Source organism: Fringilla coelebs (genome assembly GCF_963513975.1).
Source record: "Fringilla coelebs genome assembly, chromosome: 3".
Taxonomy (NCBI): domain Eukaryota; kingdom Metazoa; phylum Chordata; class Aves; order Passeriformes; family Fringillidae; genus Fringilla; species Fringilla coelebs.
This window is the reverse complement of record NC_140030.1, coordinates 20,737,480-20,763,593: the sequence shown is the minus strand read 5'-3', so window position 1 is coordinate 20,763,593 and position 26,114 is coordinate 20,737,480. Positions and strand designations below refer to the sequence as shown.

Sequence of the window (26,114 nt, the reverse complement as noted above, 5' to 3'; positions counted from 1 at the left end):
CGGGCTGGGGCGCGCTGCGCTCTCATTATGACACTGGGTAATTCTTTTAGTTCTCCGGCAGACGGTGTTTCAAATGACCGAGGAGGCTCTCAGGCAACCCGCTCGCGAATGCCGCCCTCTGCGTGGCGAGAGCCACCCGTGATCGCCCCTCGGTGACCGAGGGCAGCGCAGCAGACGCCGCGGGCACCCACCCCCGCGCTCCGGGTGCGCGCCCGCGGACTCTCCAGCCGCGCCGAGCCCTGCGCACCCTCGGCGCGGCAGACGCGCAGAGCCAGCGCGGGCAACGTGCGGGACTCACCTGCCGCCCGCCCCTCCGCGGCTGCCGGGCTGCCGCCCCACCGTCCCTGGGGGCCGGGCAGTCCCTCCGGAGGACTGGGACAAGCCCGGCGGGGCAGCGCGGCCCCTCCGACGTACCCGCACCCTCCCCGGGGCGGCACGGCACGGCGGCCGGGAAGGGAAAGGGGGGAGCGGAGCAGGCGGCGGTGCGCCGCCAGCCCCGGCTCCCCGGCCCCTCCTCGCGGGGCAGCCCCAGAATCACGCCCTGCCAAAATTTAAATCGCCCCAGCACTGCGGCTCCGCGCGCAGCACCCCCTTCCCCGCCGCTCCCTCCGACCAGACCGGCCACACGGGAGGGTGCCAGACCGCGGCCGTCCCGCTCAGGCATCGGGCACTCCGCCGCGCAGCCGTCCTGCCCGGGCTGTACCGACGCGAGACCCCCGCCACGGCGACACCGCGCCGGGGCCAGCGCGACGCCGGGACGCGCCGGTGATGGGGATGACACCACAACCGACGGCGCGGCTGGCGCGCCCTCGCCCCGCTGCCCGGTGCCCGTCCCCGACGGTGCGGTCCCCGCGCGGATCCGCGGCACCGGCACCCGCCCGTTCCCTCCGCTGCTTGTGCGGAGGCGCCCCGCGAGCAGCCCGGCGCGCCTGCCGCCCCGACGGCGGCCCCTTCCCTTGCCTCCCCTCCCTCCCTACCTCCCTCCCTACCTTTTTCAGCGCTGACATTCTAGTGCATTATTAACGCGGCGGGTGCGGGCTGCGGCGGGTCGGGATTAAGGAGACGCCGGGAGCGGGAGCAGCGGCGCGCGCCCAGCGTCCCCCGGCGCCGCTCACCCGCCGGGGCCGCCGCGCGCCGCTCACCCGCCCGCCGCGCGCCGCTCCCCCCGCCCCTCGCGCCCCGCGCGCACCCTCGCCCTCGCTCCCGCGCGCGCGGCAGGGGCGCCCCCGCCGGCTCTGCGCAGCCGCGCGCCCCCTGCCGGAGCCCGCGGGCATCGCGCCCGCTGAGGCGGGGCGGGGCGGGGCCAACGCGCCGCGCGGGGACGCCCCTGCCGCAGCCCCGCCAATGGCGGCGCCCGGCGCCGGGACCGACAGGCGCGGCGGCCAACAGGAAGGGGAGCGGGTGCGGGGTCGCGGGGGTGGTTCGGAGGGGCCGTGGGGCCATGGCCGGGAGCAGGAGGAACGGTGAGTTCGTGCCGTGAGGGGTGGTCGTCCCACCGCGCTGCCACCGGGGCTGGTGACGGAGGGAGCCGGGGGGGGGGGGGGCGGTGACGGCCCCGGGCGCGGCTGCCCTCAGCCGAGGTGTGTTCCGGCCCGGGCGCACCGCGCTGCTGCCGCGCGACTCGCTTGTTCCGCTTGTTCCGCTTCTCGGCGCCCCTCCCGCGGGGGAAGGCGGTGAGGAGCCGAGGGAGCCCGGCAGCGGGGGAGGCGGGTGGACAAAAGTGGCCTCAGCGGAGCCGGCCCGCCGCACAGGCGGGGCTCTGGGTGCACGGGGCGCTGGAGACTCCGCGGCTGAGCCCTCCCCACCTCCTGACCGGCCGCTCTGGCTCGGAGGGGCCGGGGCGGGTTCTATTGCCGAGTATTCCTGCCTCGGGGTAGGGAGAGAGTAAATAAAATTTACTTCTCGAATTACAAAGTATTTTAAGATGACACCTTTTTTCCTCAATACGCACTTACATGCGTGCGTACTTGTTAGTGACCCTCTATTTCGGCTTAAAGTGCCTTAACTCACTTCTGAAATAACTGGTACTGTGCTTGCAAAGAATAAGATAAAAGCCTTCTGCTATCCAAGCACAGCTTCAGTCCATTCTGTTTATCGAAATGTTTTATAAGACACGGCGCAGGAAGACCACAATAATCAAAATATAGGTGTTCCATAAGTAATATCTCATTCTCAAGGGGTGTCGACTAGAGCTGAGCTGTGAGAGAGCTCAATGCTTGCATCCTGTGCTTGGCTTTTGCGTTTTCAGACAGTTCCAGTATCCTGAAACTGGAATACTTCATGGGAGGATAACAATTTGGGTGTGAAACTGATCACTAGAGTTAATGTGTAAGCTGTTTGTTGATGGACTGCAAGAAGAGATCTTTTGAAGGAGGTTTAAATACGCAGCAGTGTTCTCGGTGGTTTAGATGCAGATTCGTTGAGAGGAAGGGAGAAGGAGTAACTGTTTTGCTTCTATGCTTTGGGGATGTGAATTACAAATTGATGTTTTATGGAAGAAAGTGAATTAGGAAGTATGAGTTCATGCTCTCACTCGTGAATGAATGCATGGCTCTAGAGCTGAGAATGGGAGAACTGAATTCTAACGCTCTCAAATTGTTTAAAACTAAAGGTCAGATAAAGAGCTACTGGTTTCAGTAGTGTGTCAGAGAAAGATAAAATGATCATGCTGAGCATCTGACTTTACTATGTCAAGTTGGAAATCATTCATGTTTTATTCACCCACTGTAAGGAGCCTTGACTTTAGATTGGGAAGAAAATACAGTGGAAAATAGAAGGATGTCACATACTCCCCTGAGAAGGAAATAAAAAAACTGGAAGAGTTAAAAACCTCATCTGATCAGCCTCTGCAGCCCGTAGCATATATGAAAACTGTTGACTTTCTGTTGTAAAATGATAGGTATTTTTTCTCAGCTTTTACAGGTGTCCTATAAAAGCTGAAAAAGAAGGTTTAGCTGCTTCTCTTTAAGGTTAGTTTTGCTGGTTTTCTGTAAGAGTATGTTGAAATGCTGAAGACAGATTTTTGTCTGTGTTACAATAGAATAACGAAGCTTTTTATTTTGTTGGAGCTGGGCTGTAATACAGAATAAATGGGATGGTCAACAGCTTGTAGGTCATAGGTCTAATTGTGAGTGAAGAGCAACTAAATAGTGACAAGCCAGTAGAGCAGGTAAGTGAAATGACCTTCACTCTGCCAGGAAAGGGTGTGACAGGAGTAGTTGAGAACGTGCATTTTTTTTCTTTTAGTTTTTGTGGAGCTTTTTGGTTTTTACTTTCTCTTGTACCAGTGATTCCTGACAGGGCTAGAGGTATTACCACTGTCATTCTGTGTGTTATCAACAAGGTATTGACCCTGTCTAGGACAGCTGAACTCCTAATTTGTTGCTGTTAAACATTGACAATTGCATCTTGAAAGCTTTAGTCATCATTCTTGAAAGTTTGTGCCACCCCAAAATAACACTTTCATAAAAGGTTGTACAGAGTGATGTTCCAGCTGCTAAATGGTAGAGTTAAGGTATTGATGCAGTTGTAGTGTACATTGTTGATAGTAATTGCTAGTAAAAAGTGGTAGAAGGGTTGTGCTGTACAAGGGATTATTTAGTGGGACAACAGGAGGCTTCCTATTGGAGAGATTAAACTGGAGAGCAAATATGGACACTTGACAGACATCAGTGACCAATGGTTTTAAATAGAGAATATTGCTTCAAGGAGTGCTATTTTCATCTCTCAGGTGACTTGGTGTAGAATTATAATGGTCGTTGAAATGAGATTGCATTTCCTTAGTTTTGGAGTTCTTTTGTTTTGCTGGGGTTTTTTTTTATGGCTATATCACATATTAAACATCTTATTTCTCGCAGAAAAGCACACCATTTCTTCCCTTTTCCTGGTTTCAGAGAAGCATTGATTATTGAAGGTCTTAAGGTTATTCAAATCCTTTTCCTATTTTTGGTTTTCAAACTCAACATAACTTTTTGGCAAATACTTTGATGTTTTGCTGGGAAAAAAAGATAGACACCCTTTTTTTTTAAAGTGGGTGTGTTTTCTTTCATCATATATTTCCCATCATATAAGCTAAATATTAATTGCAAATGGAGTTTCATGCCTGACATTATTTTTTTTTCCTTCTGTGAGAAGCATCTTGCTTCTCCCCCCCAAATGTGACCAAAGATCTATTATAACATATCAAGATGTAAATTATATTTGGATTGTAGTTGGCTAAATTACAAATAGCTGGGATTTTTGTGATTAAATGTAGAAGCTACACTAGACTAAGTGTACTTGACTCTGCCATTGAAACCTTTTATGGAAGGGGGGAAAAAAAGTTTTTGTTGCTGACCTTGGTGCTATGCCTGGATGAGAAAGGCAGTCAAGGAGAAAGGCCAAAAAGGTAGTGAAAGAATTAGAAATTATACATGCAGTGGCCTTCTATTTAGAAAGTCTGCAAGGGGAGCACGTGCTCACAGAGAGCAGAGCCTGACCTGATGTGTTCTTTAGGGTTCTGTGTTTTGTGTGGGTGGCTGTTTGGGGTTTTGGGGTTTTTTCGGGAGATGGAATGTGTTGGTATAGGGTTGGTTTCTTCTTAGGAAGTTCAAGCAATTCTTACGTACATTGCATTGAGATAGGATGGTCCTCAAGGGAAGGTGGGATTGTTTAAACATGCTAGGGAGTAGTAATAATATTTAGGAGCAGGTGTATGAATCTGTGTTATATAGTAGAAGTGGTGGAGGTGGTGGTGTGTGCTGCTAAGGTGTGTCTGTTTGTAGTTACTTTGCCTTTTTAAACATTCAGAGTGTAAAGCCTTTCACTCAACACTTGGTTTGCTCTTGTTGTAACATAGATTTCTGGAATCTATCACCTCGGAGCAAAGCCACTCACATACTCGCCTGCTAGTGGGATGAGGGAAAGAATCGGAAAAGTGAGAAAACTCACTTGGCTGAGACAAAGACAGTTTAATAGGTAAACCAAAATCCACACAAGCAAAACAAAAGAATTCATTCACAACTTCCCGTGGGCTGGCAGGTGTTTAGCCTTCCCCAGAAAAGCTGTGCTCCTTTACCTGTAATGGTGACTTGGGACGACAGACATCATCACTCTGAGCATTACCCCCTTCCTTCTTTCCCCCAGCTTTATATGCTGAGCATGTCCACATATGGTCTGGCATATCCCTTGAGCCAGCTGTTCCAGGTGTGTCCCCTCTCAATTCCTTGTGTACTTCCAGCCTTCTTCACTGGTGGGGTAGGTAACAGAAAGGGCCTTAAGACTGCTCAGCAATAATGAAAACATCCTTGTATTACCAATCCTGTTTTCAGCACAAATCCAAAAGAAAGCCCCATACCAGCTACTATGGAGAAAATTAACTCCATCCCAGCCAAAGCCAGCACACACTGTCATGGCAATATGTGGTTTCCTATGTTTCAGTTGTTTTTAGTTCAAAAGGTTGAAAACTGTTCTCAAGAAGTTTGGATTTTTGTGGGTTGGCTAATGACTTAAAGTAAAACTCCATATATGTCTAGAAAGAAAAGAAAAATTCAGCTGCATTGGAATTTCCAGAACTTTTTTGTGATGGGATATTTGGTGTAATATTGATTTCTGTTATATGTATATTAGATATGCTTGCAGAAGTTGCTTGATTTTGTTATAATCAAATGTTGAAATCACTGCAGAGGGTGATATATTTACTCTTTGAAGAAAGCTAAGTAGAAATTCAATTAATGTTTTATATAATATGACCTTATAAAGATTTCTTTTCAATAATACTTAATGCACAAATCTGTTGGACTTTTCTTTGTGTTTAGTGATACTACACCTGCCAATTTCATGGTTTGGTTTTAAATACTGATATATTGACCTTCATTTTACCTTGCTTCTTCTCATGTGAAACTGCCTGTTTAAAATTTGCAATTTTTTTCTCTTCAGTAATCTGAAGTCAGAATGAGTTGCAGGTTTTTTGTGTTTTGCTTTTTGATTTTTACTACTATAATTTACCATAACATTTAACTTTAGCCAATGTGTGTCATATGCTGTTTGCATCCAGATTTAGATTGAAGTAAGATTTAAACTTTCTGGAACTTTACACCTATGTTGGCCTCAGATTGGTCTCTGAGCAGTGATGTTATAAGTGCACAGCCTTTCCCCTTCCCTCGTCCAAATCTGTCCAGAAGAGAGAGGAGAAAAGTCTCATAGAATTACTGAGTACACTGAGTTGGAAGGGAGCGCAAGAATCATTGGAGTCCCATTCCTGCCCCTGCACAGCACCATCTCCCAGAATCACAGCATGTGCCCAAGAGCACTGTCCAAATGCTTCTTGAACTCTGTCAGGCTTGGTGCTGTGACCACTTCCCTGCAGAGCCTGTTCCAGTGCCCAAACACCCTCTGGGTGAAGAACCTTTCCCTAATATCCAACCTAAACCTCCCCTGACAACAGCTTCAGGCCATTCCCTCGGGTCCTGTCACTGTCACCTCAGAGCAGAGATCAGGGTCTGCCCCTCCTCCTCCCCTCCCAAGGAGCTGTAACTGCAGTGAGGTCTCCCCTCAGTCTCCTCCAGGCTGAACAGACCAAGTGCCCTCAGCTGCTCCTCACATGGCTTCCCCTCAAGACCTTCCCCATCTTTGTAGGTCTCTTGTGGGTGCTCTCTAACTGCTTTGTTTATTTCTCACATTGTAGCACTCAAACCAGCGCGCAGGATTTGAGATGGGGCTGCAGCAGCGCAGAGTGGGACAATCCCCTCCCTTGCCCAGCTCTGCCTGATGCCCTCTGGAACACAGTGGGCCCTCCTGGCTGCCAGGGCACTGCTGACAGTCTTGTGCAGCTGTAGTTTACAGTTGCTCAACTCAGTGGCCAGAATTATGCATATTATTAATAATAATAATAACCAAAGTTGGGTTTTGGTAAGGGGGTATGATAGCTTTAGATGTTTTCAGTGAGGTATGTTTGATTGTGCCAAGTAAGAAAAAGATAATGGTGCAGTATGAGGAACATTTTTTATAGTTTTGTAGAAGATGGATCGTATGCACAAATTGAAACTATATTGAAGATGCTGTTTACCCAGGACTGCAGTAGCAATGCACATTTTGCAGGGTTTCACTACAAGGCAGATGAGGTTCTTATGAACAGCAGAACAAAATCCTGGTGTTCTTGTTGTGAACTTCTTATCATCTTGGTCATGTCAAGTTTATTAGATGTCTAGGATCTTGTGGCTGCAATTAAGGTGGCCTACTGACAGATCTCTGAAACCTTTGTTGAGACAGGATAGCACGATCTATTAGTCAGATTCTTGTTGAACTACACACTCATGTAGAATTTGCTGACAGGTGTAACACCAGTCTTACTGATTTGAAACTGCGATGTGACAGAGCCTGTGCTTGGTCTAGCTGAATAAGTTTCTTTTAAGCTAAGAAGAGAAAATAAAAATGTTGGCTTTTTCTAGCAATAAGTTAGTTTTATATCCGTAATTGCTATGAACTGCATTGGTCTGGAGGCTCACAGGTCAACTCTCTTTGTAATAACACTCCCTTTCTAATAACTGCTTAATTTAGGTGGATACATAGATGTGGGGTGTTTAATCACTATATTTTTTTCCTTTCCTACCTTTCAATCTTACTGATATATGCCATATACTTAAATAAGCTGCAGCTGTTCAGAAGTTATCTCACAGATAGGAGAATTCTATATTACTGAATTTTGGATAACAAAGTGGGTTTCCATGTGCTATAAAAAGTAATACTAAGTAAAAAGATAAATGGAGGCATATTTTATCAACTACTACTTTAGAGCACAGAAATGGATTTTTTTTCCACTGTGGTTCTTGAACCTGTAATAAAGAATATGACAGGTGGAAAATTAGGGCAATTCGCATCTGATTTTTTTTAATGGGATATTGAAGACTAATAGATGCTGTTTCAGTGAAAATAATGTCAGTGGTCTTGAGATGTGCCATGTTATTGTGAAGTTACTACTGCACACTAGATATAAAATGCTAGCATCTGCATTTCTTGTGCCACTCCCTGTGATATTTTGGTTAACAACCATACTGAGATGCAGCTGATACCTAGTAGTTCAAACACAGAATTCTTGGACCTTGGATACAACTAAATCCTTCCATTATTTCATTCCCAAATAGTACATGTGGGTTTTTTACACCATTAAATATATAATAATATCTTTAGCTGTTAAAACCATCTGTTACGTGTAATGTCAATGAGACCAATTGTAACTTGTAAAGAGGACCATTCCCACCTTGTGTAGACATCCTGTGAAGAACTGTACAAATTTTTCCCTTCAAGATGTCTCTGAAGTTTTGTACGTCTTGTAGAACTAAAAGATTGCCTAAGGAGCTAGTCAAGCTTAAAATAATCAGGTTTTGATATCAGCATTTCACCATGGTGTTTCTACTCAGTCTTAGTTTTGGAGTTCAAAAAGCAAAGCCAGGAAAACTGCACAACAACCAAGCAACACTGTAGCTTGTGGGAGAAATGGGATGAACAGCCTTTGTTCAAAAAAAGTGCTCTCTTGACAAAGGCAGGTAGTTAAAAGTAAGGTGTGTGAGGCTGAGAGACTGCTTTCCGGGCCAAAAGAGGCCTCAGAATCGAGGTTTCTAACCTGCAGTGGGAAACATATTCCTATTTAATGTAGGATTCCTTAACCTAGTAAGGAGAGGAAGAAAAAGGCCCAATGCTGAAAACAGTCGAGTTTTTCAAATCTAAATAGCAAACGTGGTCTTTATGTATGTGTCTTGTGCCAAACGTGAAAAGGCACTGGAAAAAACCCTGATATGAATTATGGAGTTCCTCTAGCGTCTTTTGAAATATATTAAAAGTATTGCAATACAAGTTTTTGGGTCTCAGTGTAGGTAGATGTGTAAAAGTACTTTTCCCAGTCATTCAGACAAGATGGAGTAGTACATTTTCTGGCGTTAAGATACAAGTGAATTCTATCCTGAAATATGAAGCTGAAAAATAACTTGATGTCTTTCTCAAGAAAGCATGTCATAAAATAGCAGTGCTGTTTGGAAGGAAGAGCTATAAATTCATAGATAGATGCATTTTAGTCAGAAGTATGGAGATTGAAGATGTAGTCGATGATCTGCAGAATGGCCTCCTCTTTGACTAAACACAAGATCTTGTAAACTGTTAGCTTCTATGTTTGTCTACAAGTGCCTCTTGAAAGAGACAGTCGGCTTCAGCCTGAATTTTCTGCTGCAGATCTTGCAGTCCTTGCTTTTTTATCCTTTTTTTATCCTTTAGCTGCTGTAAGAGCCTGTTACCATAGCTTCGCCTGCAGGATAAGGACTGCTTGCAGACTAGGAACACAAAGCAAAATACTGTACTCGTTCCTGTGTACATAAAACTGTACTTTGATCACAGCTAGGATTCCACATATTTCACTATTTTTTCCCCCAGTTGGAAAGATCAATTCTGTTATTCCCATGATACTGCTACAGTGCTTTGCTTTGGTTTGCATGTACTACCCGTGGTGAAATGGAAATACATCACTCTTGGCAAAACTGACCTTGCTGATAGCAAGAAAATCATATTTTCTGTTTCATTCTCCTGACTTGAATAAGAGCATCCCATCAGATGTTAGATACACCTTTTAGGTGATCTGAACTGTCAAGCTACACAGAATGTAATTGGATGTCACTACATTGTTCTTTTCCCCATATCTGTGCATAGCTTGAATGTTTTTTGGTAAAAATGATGGGGATTGGGGAAATGATACCCTCTTCAGCTGCCATGGAATGTTTTGTAGTGGTTAATTATTAATTACTCTCTTTCTTTCTTGATTTTAATCTTTCAGTAATAGCTGAATTCGTATCCCAAATCTGGGGATCTTCTCAGCACCTAAGTGACCCTTGCTCAGAGGATTTTGAAGTTAATGACTAAATAGCTATTAATTTCCCTCAGGACTAGAATACACTATGCACACACACAAGCTCTCTTGTCTTAATTCAAGCCTTTGGTCTCTGCCATTTCCAGCAACAGTTTGGGGTCTTTGAGCTTCAGTTGATTCCTTTTTGTTTTGCTTATGTCATTTTGGCTGCGGGGCTTGATGATTGGAGGTTTTGTTTTTTCCAAGGTCTGTCTGTGTGTGTGTGTGTGTGTGTGTGTGTGTGTGTGTGTGTGTGTGTGTATGTATGTATGTATGTATGTGTCTTTTGCTTGTATTGGGAAGTTAAGGTCAAGGTTAATAAATGAAGTTATCCTTGGAGGTTTTGTGTACTGATTTCCATTTACTCTAACAGGGGCCTGTACTCAGTGCACCATCATCTCTGCTGAGTACATCTTGGGCACTCAGAGGCTCATTGGCAGAACTGGTGTCTTGTGTACGTTGAGGTCTCTGGAGCAGTGTTTTATCTGCAGGCAAAACAGGATACCTTGCATGCCATCAGGCATCATAACTTCAGGCTAAATTTTGCCCTGGTAGCTGAAATACAAACTGAATGTCTGTGAGGCTTGCAGAGCCATGACCCAAAAATCACTGTGTTAGGCCAAATAAACACAGAGAAAAGACCTTTGTTCATCAGTTTGGCCAGCTGAGCAACTCTTTCAGAAAGAATCCAGAAGACTCAAACTATGAAGCTATCCTGTATGTTTAAAGGAAAAGTAAGCATTGTGGGGCATCACTTAAAGGAATGAATGACTTCTGGCCTGAAGGTATCATCAGTCTTCCACCTGCTAGCTGGTAGGAATAGCAGTCTAGCTAACATTTTCTGTCTGTAGCAGTCTTCTAAAATGCTTTGTCCTGATAAACACAGTCATGTCTTTTTCAAGAGTCACTCTTTTTCAGGTGGTTTCCTTGAAGATCTCTGGTCAAGAGTGTCCAGGCATCATTAGGAAAGAGATGATCCATGCAATGGGATTGCATGGATCCCATGTTATATCCTACTTGGCAAGGCCCCCCACAATTTGCTCTAGTTGATCCTGTTCTGAGCTTTTGGATTAGACTGGGTGGTGTCTGGAGGTCCCTTCCAGCCTTAACAGTTCTGTGATTTTTTTTATGATCATGTTATAAAGTAACTGTCCTTTTGTGCCCTTTATAGGAGATGTGGTACTTGCATGATAAAAGAGACTTCAAGGATTTAAATCCATTCGAATATTGGAGAGCAATTCTTCACTAACAGAGATGAACTGAACATTTTAATGAAGCTTTGTCCATATGTTCTGCATGAGGATTATCATTCTGTCTGCTCTTTCCGTCCTTTTCCATTCTGCTGTACTATCCTTCTGCTGTAGCAGAAATAGCATATTAGCACATCTTGCACATGGGATGGTTTTAGAAGAAGTTCCTGATTCTTCCATTTTTGGAAAGCTTCTGTTTGTAGGAGAGACAAAGAGACCAAGTAGGGCAACTTGGAAGCTTCACAGAGTTCAGTGCTCCCAATGCCATTTTACTTTGTTCTTGCTGCCCAACTTCCACTTAAGTAGGCAGGAGGCAACCAAATGAGAAATGTGGTGAAGGTACTTAGAGTATGGATGACAAGTAGCCAAAAATATGTGGCAAGCATTCTCCACAGAAATGTTTTTGAGGAAGCTGTTGCTGCGCAGGAACGTTTCTGATGTTGTTCCAAACTTAATGTGTTTAGTTCTCCAGTGTGCTTTTGTTACAGTCTAGTCCTGAATTTTGAGTCATGCTAAGTCCTGTTGCCCTCCCCAGAATGTTCATAAATCTGCAGTGCTATTTCAGTGTGTTTGTGGATAGTCTGCTTATATATGTAATATGAATTCAGTCAAGGTGTCAATTTAATACATAGCTGTCAAAAATGTGTTTATTTGAAGGAGGCTCCTTATTCTTCTTACAAAATTAGTAGTAGAAAGGTCATGGATGTTCACAATTTGTATCAGTAGCCAGCATGTGTTCTGCATTGTATTTCTTGGAGTTACACTTTGCTTTTTTTATGTGATGTCAAACTGTAGACAGCTGGTGCCTTTTTCAGTTTTCTGATGCATTTGTACTTCACTCTTTCCAGACATGAGTTGTCAAGAATTAGCCATGGAACTTGTTTGGTACGTATTGCAGCTTGTTCTCATGTCTGAAAATACTGGCTCCTTTTTGTCACTGAGGAATTCCTGGAAAGTCAAGTGTTATAGTGTTTCTTCAGCTCATTGCACAGTAGAGAATATTTTAATGGTGCTGCATGTTTTCAGCTGGAAGTGATTTTTTTTTCTTTTAAAATTAAATGAAAAGCCTAATCAGAATCAAAAGACTACATGAACCTATACAGTTTCACAATAAGTTATGTTGACAGGAAAACATTGTTAAGAAATAACCATATGGTTATTCAGTTGACTATCCTATGTCTATGCTGAGAGTAAGTCTTACTCCATTTTGACACTCTAATAGGTAAGATACATTTCTGGTAGTAGATATTTTTGCTTGAATTTCCTTTATTGCTAATATTCTGTTAAGGGGTAGTTATTTTTAAGGGTCTGAGCAGTTCTCACCAAATGGACTTATCTCTTATGCTGAATAATACCAGACACATCAGGTTAAGGAGAGGTTTTCAATAGGCAAGAACTGCTCCATAGCATCAGGCAAGACCATTCTCCTGTGATTGAGCCAATGCTTGTGGATATCACACAATACCTTTTTTTTTCAAATAATTGCAGCGATAAAACCCTCTGGAAAGAGCTTCCTTTGTCATCTGAAAAATGTTTTGGTAACTCAGTTCTGAGACTGTTAATTGCTAAGCAGAGTGCTGCTTTGGAGCATGTAGAGCTGCTGAGGATAGCAGAATGGGTATTCCTCAGAGCCTAATTTCTTTGTTCACTTATACTGAGGACTACTTTGTTCAGGTTTGGGCTGCAGGCAGATTTTCATTTTCTTTTTTATTCAGGCTAGAATATACTTAGGATTCCAAATAGTTCAAAATAAGTCAGTTTTTTCAGCACTTTCTGGCTATTCTAGGGATACTAACCAAATCTGCAGGCAATACAAAACTGGGAGGAGCTGTTGATTCCCTCTAGGGCAGGGAGGCCCTACAGAGAGACCTCAAAAGATCAGAGGGCTGGGCAATCACCAAGCATAGGAAGTTCAACAAGTGCTGGATTCTGCACTGGGCATGGGGCAACGCTGGCTGTACAGACAGGCTGGGAGTGAGATTCTAGAAAACAGTGCCATGAAAGGGACCTGGGGGTCCTGGTCAGTGACAAGCTGAACATGAGCCAGCAGTGCCCTGGCAGCCAGGAGGGCCAACCCTGTCCTGGAGGGCATCAGGCCCAGCATGGCCAGGAGGGGAGGGATTGTCTCACTCTGCTCTGCACTGGGGTGGCCTCACCTCGAGTGCTGGGGGCAGTTTTGGACACCACAATATAAGGAAGATATTAAGCTATAGAGAGCATCCAAAAGAGACCTACAAAGATGGTGAAGAGCCTTGAGTACGAGGAGCAGCTGAGGGCACTTGTTCTGTTCGGCCTGGAGGAGACTGAGGGGGAGCTTTATTGCAGTTACTGCTTCCTTTGGGGGGAGGAGGAGGGACAGACCCTGATCTCTTCTCTGTGGTCACCAGTGACAGGACCTAAAGGAATAGACTGAAGTTGTGTCAGGGGAGGTTTAAGTTGAATATCAGGAAAAGGGTATCTTCATTTAGAGGTTATTTGGGCACTGGAACGGCTCTGCAGGGAAGTGGTCACAGTACCAAGCCTGACAGAGCTCAAGAATCATTTAGACAAAACTCTTGGGCACATGATGTGACTCTTAAGGATGGTGCTGTTCAGGGACAGGAATTGGACTCAGTGATCCTTGTGGGGTCCCTCCAACTCACCTGATTCTGTGATTCTTCATTCATCTGAGGTAGGTGAACTGCTGGGGTTCATTGCTTCCTGCTGTCTTCAGAAGGCTTGAAATGCATCAGGTTTCAAATGAGGACCTTGTAATGTCTGTGTGTCAGCACTTGTCACTTCTATTTTGTTACAGTTATTGGAAATTGCTAGTAATCTTAAGAGATGATGATCTGTGTCAGTGCTGAGATGCTCTGACACAGATGTGAAAACTTTGCAGGCAGTAAAGAGCTCCCTCACTCCACACTTCTCAGCTTCTTCCAGTGTCTGCTGAAAACTCCAGCCAAATGGATGTTGTTTTGGTGAATCTATCACTGTTCCTGATCTAGATACTTCTTTCTGAGCAAAAGAGATTTTTAACAAAGAATAACCTCCTCAGTATTTATACCCTCCAAGGGAGGCTTTCTCAAGCAAAAGTGTTAAAGCTGGGGAGAGCTCCCATGGGAATTAGAAGGAATGAATGTATCACAGCAGGTCTCGTCTTGCTTTCTGAAGTAATGCTATTGTGTGTATGAATATAGTCCCTCAATTTTAAAAATGGAAAGGAAAAGGTGATGTAATTTGGGGGGAGAGATGACTAGGGAAATCACATTTCAAGGTGAGGAGCATAAAAGACAATGTAGTTATGAGGAGGCTGCTCTTCTCAGCAGATTTGGAGATGTATTTGCATATCTAGATTTATCAGTATGTCAATGATCATTTGCTTTGGAAGAACAGTTCCCTCAGTACAAGTGCTTGAATGTTAATGTGTGTACTGGTTGTGGATGTGCTAGAGTTAATTTTCTTCATAACAGCTCCTGTGGTGATGTGTTTTCTGTATTTGTGGTGAAAATAGTGTTGATGACTCAGGCATCTTTTTGTTATTGTTGAGCAGTGCTTACGTGGAGTCAAGGTCTTTTCTGCACCTCACGCCACCCCACCAGCGAGGAGGCTGGGAGTGCGCAAGGAATTGGGAGGGGATACAGCTGGGACAACTCACCCCAGATGACCCAAGGGGTATCCCACACCATATGGTGTCATACTCAGCATACAGAGCTGGGAGAAGGAGGAGGAAGTGGGACACATCTGTCTTCCTAAGTTAGCATTGTATGTGATGGAGCCCTGCTTTCCTGGGAATGACTGAACACTGCCTGCCCATGGGAAGTGATGAATGAATTCCATGCTTTGCTTGTGTGCATAACTTTTGCTTTACCTATTAAACTGTCTTTACGTCAACCTGTAAATTGTCTCAATCCTATCTTTCTGTTCTTTCCCCCTTTCCATGTAGGGGAAAGTGAGCAAGCAGCTGGGCTGCCTATTGGCATTAAACCATGACATTTAGTAATGGCTGTACTGTGGTTTATTAAAATGCTGTAGTGTTAGTAGCAGCACTTGGGGAAAGGATTCAGGATAAACCTCTTGGATAACTTGCTTAAGAGTCAGAGATCAGGCAGTTAACTTTGTCTCATTACACTGGTTATTTCCCTCTACTTTCTTTAGCAGAGGAGACTAATTGTGGATTTTTGTCTTTCTGGCTGTAGACTAACCTGGCAAGGGAATCTTACGAAAATGCACAGTCACTTGTTCGTGTCTGTCTGTCTGGAAACTAATCATAGCCCATAGCAATGTAGTTAAGCATTTCCATGAGAAAACATAGTTGCCAAGGTACACTGGAGGTACAGTTTGTCTATCAAGGACTGGTGGTTCAAGGATGAAGGGTTTTTTTCAGTTGTGAAGTAATTTATTGCCAAGTTATGTGACGATAAAATGTTTTTCTGCTAAGCTTCAGTGGGATGCATTTTTCTTACAATTTAAGTTCTTTTCTCTTGGCAGAATTATTTTATTATGGATCTGCAGCAGGTTGCTTGTGTAGTGTCCACAGAATTTATATTAAATCTGAGGTTGCCATTTAGATAACGTTTTTCTCCTGATGTCTTTTTTCCCACCCCCACATACCGCCATATCCCCTTGACCACATCAAATTCATGAAACTAAAGATGTTGCTTTGCAATAGATAAAAACTTCTAGTAATACTTTATACTTCAGTATGTCTTTTTAAGTTATTGAAGTACACATATATATACAAAGGTAATGGTTTTGTTAATGAGTAAGTTATTTGCATATGTTTCTTTAATCAAATGATACTTGCATTTGACTAACTCATAGCAGATTGTCAGTGTCGTCAGAAATGAGCCCATAAGAAGAAGAGGCGTATAAGAATACTGATAATTCTGTAGAAATAACTGGTTACCATGTGTTTCTGCTGTCTGCTTTTGGTTTTTCTGTGTGATTAAATCATGGTAGCTTACTGATTTTAATGAGTAATTCAATTGCGGTGCCTCTGTGCCAGAAGAGACCTGCATTTTGAACAGCCTTATGACACTTGCATAGAAAGATTGTTGTTTAAAAAATTAATGTGTGTTTAGTCTGTAAATGTACTGTTAATTTATTGCCAAAATGTAGTCAAATAGAAGACTTTAAATGTAACCTAGCTAGTGAACTCTGGTGTTTTAAAGCTGTTTTTCTGATTCAAGTTTTGAACTTAAATATATTTATTTTCTGTTTCACCTGTGAGAGGTAGAGACTACTCAAAACCGGCTTCCATGGAACATGAGGGAAACTGTCTCATATCAATTAGTTGTTGGGGTTTCTGAAGTCTTAAAGTATTTTTAAAACACTGCATTTCTTCTTACTAAAAAAAGTTTTCTTACCCTGCAGTGTTCTTGGCGAAATTACTGAAACGACTCTATGGTGAAACTTCATCATCTCTTGTTCAGACTTCAAGTAGAGAAGAGGAGGTGGTTCTTGAAAATCTTGGCTCAAAATCTAAAGAAAAGAATTTGGATAATGTTCAGATTTCATCAGCAGATGCTAGCACATCAACTAATACACCCTGCGAATCATTTCAAGGTGAGGCTGTGTTGTCATTTTTCTGATAATATGCTTTTAAATATAGCTGCTTTATTTCAGAACAGTATAGTATATAGTTTTTTTCATCTATTGATACCAACAGATGAATTTGAGTACTAGGGTTAGTGGTACTTAATACCTGGAACACTTGAGGTCCTATGAAAGTCAAGAAATAGTCTTGTTTTATATGCTTGGATGCAGCATTTAGCAAAAGCAAATATGAAAGTTCAGTGTAAGCTGTAACTGTCTTTGATATAATGTCTCTTAAATAATGATAAAATGACTTCTACTGGTATAGCTCTGCTCAGCTGTTAGAGATGCAGATGAAGATAGGTGGGAATACCTGATCCTGCCCTCATGCTGCAACAGAAACCCCATGGGGAGCGCAGATCCTTCAGAAGGCAAATATTAATCCAGAGACTATATTAGTCCCTTGGAAAAGAGCATTATGTTGTGTGTGTTTATGCAATGAACATGGCACATGAATATTTGAACAGGTAAGTAAAAGTCCTTTTTGTCTCAAATAAGTTGTAGAATGTGAATGCCATGCCAAAAGATGGAGCTGGAAAAGGAGGTAGCTGTGGTATTACTTGTGGGTAAAAGGCTCTGCACAAGTATAGAATGAATGTGAACTGCTTTGTATTCATCTAAAACCAGATTTTGCCATAACTATAAGGCTGTTAAACTGGCTTGAAATAGAAGGGTATGTTCCACAGAGCATAAAAAGCTTTCTCTGGGGGAGATCGTTACTTGCTCACAGGGAAGAACTGGTTGTAGATGTGGTCTGGGGCAGGAGAGTAATGTCCAGAAGTGAGCAGAATGATTAGTAGGGTTAGAACTTTGTGCAGCATAGTAACAGATGTTTGCCTTGTTCAGGGATCTGCTTGGTAGGATTAATGAGAGGATTTGTCTGAATTGCAAAAGAGCTCTGAAGAGCTGGTTCAAGAATAACCTCTCAAAGCACAAGAATGGTTTATTTTGACATGCAGAAAATGAAGCAAATGTGGCAGGATGCCTGACGGAGCTCAGATGTGTCTGGGAGAGCAGCAAAGGGAAGGTGAAGGAAGGCTGGCTGGGACAAGGTAGGCACAGGAGCTGTGTCATCGCTGTGGAAGCAGTCCCACAGTGCCTGGCAGAGAAGCAGAAGGTTTGACCAACAGTCCAGTGACACCAGGCAAGTTAATAGTGACAAGGCAGGTCTGAGGTCAAGCCAGTATCTCAAGTCTGTGTGTCAGTGTGTGCATCACTTGGTCTGAAATATCCCTCTGGTCAGTTTGGGTCACCTTGCCCAGCTGTTTCTCCTTCCACTCACCCCCAAGTTCCTCACCAGCGTGGCAGTACAAAAAGGAGGAAAGGCCTTGGCTCTGTGCAAGCCCTGCTCAGCAATAACAAAAACATCTCTGTATTATCAACCATGTGTTCGGCACAAATCCAGAACACAGCCCTGTACCAGCCACTGGGAAGAAAATTAACTCTCCCCCAGCTGAAACCAGCGCACCATTACTGTAATACAAGGTAGCACGGAAATTTCAACTTCTGTAGTTCTATGTTTTATACTCAATTTGATTTTCCAGCTTAGTACTTCTGGTACTTCTTTTGGGTAAGTCAATAATGAAAGCATATTTTCAAAAGATTGATAAAGCATTAAACTTATTCTGTACAGTTATATGTGATAGCATTGGTAACTAATGGTCCTTTCAAAATACGTAACAGGCTATTTATTTGCTCTATGATAAAGGTGTGCTAATTATACCCAACTATGGAGTAATTTCTTAGGCTAAAACTGTCTTTGTTTGTAGTGAATCTATACCATTCCTTATAAATTAGGGCAAAACTTCCACTGAAATGGGAGGTGAGGGGGAGAATTTATTTTACCTTGTGATTTATAACTCCTCTGATTTGTTTATACCTGATTCCTATTGCAATATTCTTCAAGATAATGAAAGAAAGGCTTTTTATTCAGAATCCTAATACAGGGAAAATATAGCTTATGGGACAGGAAACATGGAGTAAAAAGAACAGGTTTATGTTTAGGATTTTCACAGCAGAGCAACAAGGCTGTTTTTTAAATTAGCAGCAAACTATAACTAAGTTTGTTATGTGTTGGAAGCATGCAAATGCCACAGTAGTACAGAAAGGGTTCTGCCTTGTTTCAGGTTCAACATATAAGTACTTAAAAAAAAAAAGCCTGGAAGTGATAAGCTCATAAGAAAAAAAGATAAATCAATTACCCATCTGGGAAGAGCTGTAGGCAGGCCTGGAGAGCCCTTGGTTTTGATTACATTGCATTATATACTTTTCTTTGCTTAGCATCTTAATACAGTAGAACCAGTCTTTACCTTAACTATTATACCTATACTATACTAGAACCAGTCTATACCTACAGTATTATCTATAGCCTATCATAACTACTATAATTAACATATTCATGTTACTGTTCTCCAGTCACTAAAAGTTAGTACATTACAGTTTAAGCTAGAAGTTGTTTTTCAGTTTTCTTGCAGTGGAAAATTCTGAGACCTTTTTTCTACTTGCCACATCAGCTTGTTTGCCTGTGCTATCTTCCTGCTTAGTAAAAGCATCTTCTTGTTTGAGGTTGGTTTGTCCTTTGCTCTAAGTCATAAAAACCCCTTCTAAATAACATACCCTTTTCTTTCTTGGTCATCCCATAAGACTGGCTCAGCAATTCTTTTCTTCTATATCAAAACTTGCTTCCATCTCTATTTCTTCATCAGACTCTACATTTAAGAATCTTTTTTAAAGTCTTAAGTATTTTCTAGCATTAAATAACAGATTTTACTGTAAAACTCATCACAATGCCCTTATTTGCCTTTAACCGTTACTCTCAGATTGTGAAAATACCATAACCAATTTGTCTGAGCTCAACTGCCACCACCTTCCACCTGTGAGATTCTGATCTTTATTGGAATGCAGTTTGCAGCATTGCCTTGAAATTTTATGGGCATGTCTCTATTGTCCTTCCAGATGCCAGCTTTTAAGATCATACTTTTATAGCCCGTAAATATTTGCATTTACATGCCTTTTTTGAGGCCAGATTGAAGTTCAGATGCTTTAGAAGACGGAACCTATGATAATGATTGGTTCTCATTTAATTTTGGATAATTAATAATTTGGTATCAGAAAGTGTTATCCCATAAAGCTCCTCACATAGTTCTGGAACCAAAGCTTACAATAAGACCAGGAATAACTGGAGGTGAAAGGCAAATTCTGAGGGACACTGTCCTTTGTAACTGTAGAGAGGCCATTTGAATGGTATTTGTGTTTTCTTCAGGAAGGTGGTAGTTCTGTTAGGCATGGAGAAAACATGTGGAGGTATCATTCTTCTTCTGGACCCCAAAGAAGAAGAGTAGTCATATCTTTTTAATTGAAAAGAGAAATTTTGGATTTTTTAAAAACAATCCAACCAAAACAAAAAACCACACACACATACAAAAAGACCCCAAAAAACTACAAACCACCCCCCCCCAAAAAAAACTACAAACCACCCCCCCCACCCCCCCCAAAAAAAAACCAGCCAACCAAAAAGCCTACCAACCAAACAAATGACAAACCAAAACAAAGCACTTGCCTGTGTGCAGAATTTTAGTTCTAGGACATAGAGAGTAAGATATACCTTCCCTTTGGATTATAGTTGTCCTAAATCAGACTTTTTTCCCTTTTGTACCAAAATACTTAGTAAGAAAATAATGTAACCAAAGTAGGGATTCCTATCCCCCAGAACAATTAGAAAAGACTTTCTAAATATTTCCCCCCTTGAGAAACTTGATTCATCCATTGCAAGAGCTATAGTTCTTAATTTCGAAAGATGTAATAAACGATTTTTTTCCTACTTCAGCATAAAATTAATGAGGGTCTAGATTACCATCTTTATTACCTTAAACCATTTTACAGTTCCACACAGGTAGTGAACCTGATTCTTGTGGAAGGCAAAGCATTAAAAGAGAGCAAATGGTGAGTTGAAAGCTCCTATAATAAGAGAAATTTTCCCTAAACAAAGGATATTTTGTGAATATTTAAAATGCTTTAAAACTTGCTGTATCACCAAAAAAAAAAGTATCTGGCAAAAGACTGAGCATTTCAAAATATAAATTGCTCACGTCGTTCTGGTCGTTGGCTAAATTCTGTCCTGAGAATTGATTTTGTTAGTTTTAGACCTTTGTTAGGGCCAGATCTACTTGCAGCCAGGATTGATATAGTGAAAAATGTTTCTTGCAAGGCCTGCAGTTCTGTAATTTCTTTGCTTTTTTGTTGATATTTTAAAACCTCAGTAATTATTTCTAGTAGCTTTGTCATATAGTAATTATTTCTAGTAGCTTTGTCATATATATTCAAAAGCGGCATGCGTGTCTCTAACTAGAGATTTGCTAATTGTAGAATTGGCTTTTTCACAGAATCACAGAATGGGTCAGGTTGGAAGGAACCACAGTGGGTCATTTGGTCCAGCCTCCCTGCTCAAGCAGGGTCACCCTAGAGCACATGGCACAGGACTTCGGCCTTTCTGGGCAATCTGTTCCAGTGCTCAGTCACCCACATAGTAAAGAAGTTCTTCCTCGTCTTCAGGTGGAACTTCCTGTGCATCAGTTTCTGCCCATTGCCTCTTTTCCTGTTGCTGAACACAGCCAAGAAGAGCCTGGAAATGTTCTCTTGAACATTTATTATTATCTCTCTCTCCATGCTTTAGATACTTACACACATTGATGAGGTCCCATCTCAGTCATCTTTTCTTGAGGCTAACAGGCCCAGCTGCCTCAGCCTTTCCTAGTACAAGGAAATAGCCTCCTTGACCTTTTTCTTGGTCAGAATTATAACTACTTTTTATAAGACTTGGAATTTACTGATCAGTATTTAGCATCGTCCTTATAAAAATGAAAATTTCGGAGTTGCTGAAGAAGGATAATTGCATTCAAGTTAAATATATGTCAGTATAAATCGTGCTGTGCCACTTCTGATTTTTGCTTTTTCCCTTATTCTGAAAAAGGAATTGGAAATGCAGAGAACCTAGCCAGAGTTTTGGATCTTGTGGAGAGAACTTAAATTTTCCTTTTCCTTCATTTATTTAAGTAAGAAATAGTGAGGGATGTTTCTAAGCTGTTGCTAGTAATAGGTTTTAATTTTCTAAAAAAGCTGGAATCCATGTTATGCTATATACATGGACAAAACACAATTTACTACCTATTCATTAAATAAAAATGTGAATAACTTATCAAATGTGATCTATCCCGGCGCTGTTATCCTATATGAGGAATTAATGTGAAAATTGAGTACAGCTGTGTGATTTTGAGTTCTTCTTATTTGTTCCACTGAAGTTATTGATGCTGGCAGTGTACTGCATTTAAATCATCACTAGGACACCAGCACTGTGTCCTTCCTCATACAAATCCTGTCTTCCTGCAGCCATTTTACTGTAGAAAACTTAAGCTAGTGACAGAAATGCCTAGAAGACAAAACTTGTCTAAAAATATGCATGAACTGCCCTGCCTTTTAGTTGATCAAATGGATGAAGTGCTTATGGTTGAGAAATTAAATTCTAGCAGTACTTAATGCAATAAACAACTTTAGAGACTTGTTAAACAATTCAGCTTTGCTTTAGTTAATTACTTTGAAAAGCTGTCTATTGTGAATAAGCTAAAGAGCAATGGAGATTACAATTATTATACAATAAAGTGTTGTCACACACTCTTACAGCCTTTTCTCAAGGGTTTAAAAATTCTCGCATTGCATGGTATATTACAGTGCTATTATGCTGTGAAAATGGGACACGTATTCAGGAGTAGAGTATTTGACTGAAGATACCAGCTCCTGGTGGCTATGGTAAAAATGGTGCCCAGCCAGCTTTACAAGCCAGTATAGCTATGTGTTTTAGGGGAACAGAAATCTGGGGTTTAGGGGAGAAGGGGAAAAAATTCTAGCCTAAAAAACCCAACCAATCCAAATCCCACAAACAAACAAACAAACCAAAAAACCCCTTCTCTCTGTTGAGACTGAGTGGGCTGTGTGTATAATATCTGTAACTTCTGTTTGTGACAGAAGCAGTTCTCTTATCTTCAGTTCCTATAGCAGTGTTTTTTCTGAGTTTTGGAGGGGTTGTGTGCTGCAGATTGACAGATTTCTTCCTTTTCCATTGTTCTTATGTATATATGTTAACTCCTCCCCCTCTTCTACATGCTCATTGCAAGCAGCTTAGCTGTTATAGGGAGAGCTGCTGGCCTTTATGAGGCTTCTGTGAGCTACTGACTGAGCTCGGTCAGTAGCTCATCTAACAGTGTGTAGCAGTTGCCTCCGTAGGGGAGAAAATGCCAGCTTTAGTTCTGGGTGTTAACAAACTCTAAACCTAAACTAGTCAACTGCAGGAAAACTAATTATCTTGGTAAAGGAAACAGAAAAATAGCTTGTTAAACAACTTTATAAAATAGCCTTGGTTCACCTAGAGATGGCTGATAGTACTAAATTGAATCGAACTGTAGCATAATAATCGTGTGTTAGCATTCCTGCTGTTCACCTTGCCTCCTTGTTTGAACTCCTCTTCAGTGCATTGGTGACAGAACAGGTTGTGTGAGACACCACTCCTGCTCCAGTTCACGCTGGGGAGTTTATCACTTACGCTGCTATTGTCAAAATCATAGCTATTCAGAGTCAAATCCCATATTTTCTGCTGTTGCACAAGCTTACTTTCTACTCATGTTTCCTATCAACTCTGCCTTCTAACAGTTTGAAAAGTGGACATGTTTATAATGTGAGCTTGGTACTGAACTATGTTCTGAGCAAATACTTTTCTATAATGTTCTATAATAATGCTTTGCATTGTTTTTTACATAAATGAGAAGGGACTGTTACCAATAACTTCTAGTTATGGAATAGAAAATGTAAGTTTAGAGGGGCAAAAGCTTTAAAACTTAAAATTTTGTTTAAAACTTTATATTTTGCTTTTAGTCTTATGAACACTTCTATTTATTTTCTGGTCTTGTTTTAGGTACATTCCAGTAATGACATAATCACCTCATCAGTGAGGATAATTAAATAATTGCAACTTAGGCATGGCCTTTTAGATTCAGTGTTGTTGCATTTATTTTTTTAAAAAAGGATTGATTAACAGGGATATATTTGGCTTTTGAGAAGTGTGTTGAACAAATAAGATCTGCAGCAGGAGAAGTAATTGAGCTGGGTACTAGCAAAACATTAAGATAGCTTTATGTTCCTGCTTATACAGCTAGAAATCTTCTACATCTAATCAAAATATTGCATATAGTCACATACCAGGGCATATATGGGACACATATACCATTTAGCTGTATAATTTGTTTCATTATTACCTCCTATATTCAACTTTCAGAAAATAGAAAACAGTAAAATTTTAATTTCACCATCTGCTTGTTGTCAGATGCACATCTGAAAAGTGTTCTGTTTCTGGTTTTCTTTGATCAGTGGTTTTTCCATGCTTCAGTCTCACTTTGTTTTATGCTTAGTTTTCATTACTTTTTCCAAGGAAATGTTGATATTTTAATGGTTTATAGGTAAAAATCAAAAGCATCTTCCCCAAATCATAAGTGAGAACAAGAGTAAGAAGGATTTGTACTTAATCAGTTTTTTCTCTGGGACAAAAAATGTCTGCCACTCCTAATGTAGTGAAACTGAAGCTGAGTTATAATGATAAGTACTGTCTCCAATAAAATGAGCCATAATAGAGCCTTTCTACATGTCTAAAAAATAAACTAAATCTAAGAGTTAATGTACATGTGGGAGGTAGTGAGGGAAATAAATGTGAGCTTGCTTGTTCCTTGCTTTTTGTTAATTTCCCCTCCCAAGTTTGGGCCTTGTAAAATGTCTTTATTGACCTCAGTTTCCTTTTGAAGTTTTTGATTTTTGACAAGTGGAAGGAAAACACCATGATGAGCAAGTACTTCTGAGGATTTTCTCATTTCATTTTCTTCTTTCAGTGCTCTGGTCTAGTATCCTCTGTAATCTACACTTTTCAATGAACTGAAGAACTTGTGGGAATATAGAGTGTCAGAAGGGAAGTTGTTTCGAACTAGCTTGAATTTCAACATGCAGTTGGGCACAAGTGGTATACACCTTAAGAACTGGGAGCAGTTGTCTGTAATGGCTAGGACTCTAAAAAATAACACCCTGGAAATTAAGTGAAAACATGCTTTGCTTGAATATCAAAGGATAGTGAACTTGGTTTTGTGCAAACATAACTGAATAAAGTGTCAGAAATTAAGGTCAATCAAAAAATTCAGTACTGCCGTCTGCACAATGTTGTGACCGTCACAGTTATAAAAAAGAGGATTGGAAGAGGTGTATTGTACCACTTCCTCACAACGTTCTCTAACAGGTGCTGCTTAAGGATTCTCTAAGCCAGAGGACATGTACCTCTTTAATTAAAAGACCTTTCTTTTATCACTTTATTGTTTAAATGTATGTAACTGTGCAATTTAGAATAGAACTTTAAACTTTGACATTTTACTTGGCAAATAGGGGAATTTGTCCTTCCGTAAAGAATAGCAGACATCTTCAGAATTATAAAATTTCACAACTCTGAACCTTGCAGAAGAAAAAGCTTTTTCAGCATTCTGTTACATGTATTGGTGCTAATAAAATATATAATAGTAATAACACTGTATTTGAGAAAACTGGCTATCTGAAAGTCATTCAGAAAACCTTTTTTTTTTTTTTGTACTTAGGAAAGTATGGAGAGTCTTTGGAAGGAATATATATCTCATCTTCTGCCAAGAAGTGACATTGTTTATTCCAATTTAGTAAGGATAATGAGGTAGAGTCTGTAGTGACTGGTAGCATTTGTTTTGTTTTTTTTTTTGTTTTCCACCCAGTGTGACCTCTCTAGTATTGAGGGAGAGAATACTGTTGAAAACTGCAGTCAAGCAGTAGGAGTTCCACCCTCCAAGGAAAAGGACCATACTTTCCAATTGCACAGGAGACTAAAAGCTTCTGTCTTTGTGTAAAGCACTCCAGTGTGTGTGAGACTGGAAGACAAGGCTGTGCTAAGGCAGCCTGGGAACCATGGTTGTTTGTACATAATGTAGCATCTCATGTCCCTGAGGTTGTTCATACATAATGTAGCACCTCATGTCCCATGTACGTTATAGACTGAAATAGCTTGATGTCCAGGAACTTGGATATTTTCTGAACAAAAATTAGTATACATTGAGGAATGGGTAGGTATTTAGGTTCACTGGATTTGTTTATGCCATTGAAGAATATTTTGGTGTGCTCACATTGATCAACAGGAAAAGGATTTATTTTTCTGTACCACAGCTCAGGAGGACACTCAAGGGTATGTACATAGTAACTGATACCACCTTTGGTACACTTCAGTTTATGAAGCTTTTTGAAGGAGATGATTCTTGCCCAGGATTTGAGTCCTGTCTTTATGGATTCTTGTCTTGCTAGTCAATGAAGGGGAAAGTTAT

The 26,114-nt window shown here is 41.6% G+C and overlaps 2 protein-coding genes across 4 annotated transcripts in view; one reads left to right on the top strand and one right to left on the bottom strand.

Annotated features, from left to right (window-relative positions):
* The window catches only part of DLGAP2 (DLG associated protein 2), a gene marked incomplete at its 3' end in the record, with an annotated part of 444,743 nt that extends 443,633 nt beyond the window's left edge, over nt 1-1,110 (bottom strand). The window contains exon 1 of the mRNA XM_084202322.1: nt 990-1,110. Within this exon, the coding sequence (XP_084058448.1) occupies nt 990-1,007 (18 nt within the window). The 5' untranslated portion in view covers nt 1,008-1,110. The remainder of the gene's footprint in view (nt 1-989) is intronic.
* A 308-nt stretch (nt 1,111-1,418) lies between these two features.
* Nucleotides 1,419-26,114, top strand: part of ERICH1 (glutamate rich 1) — a 65,972-nt gene continuing 41,276 nt past the window's right edge. For all 3 annotated transcript variants that reach the window (XR_014616021.1, XM_084202306.1, XM_084202305.1), the window contains exons 1-2: nt 1,419-1,463; nt 16,474-16,665. Coding sequence is in view for 2 of the 3 variants with exons in the window: in XM_084202306.1 (XP_084058432.1) it covers nt 1,442-1,463; nt 16,474-16,665 (214 nt within the window). In the remaining variant the exon portion in view is untranslated. The remainder of the gene's footprint in view (nt 1,464-16,473; nt 16,666-26,114) is intronic.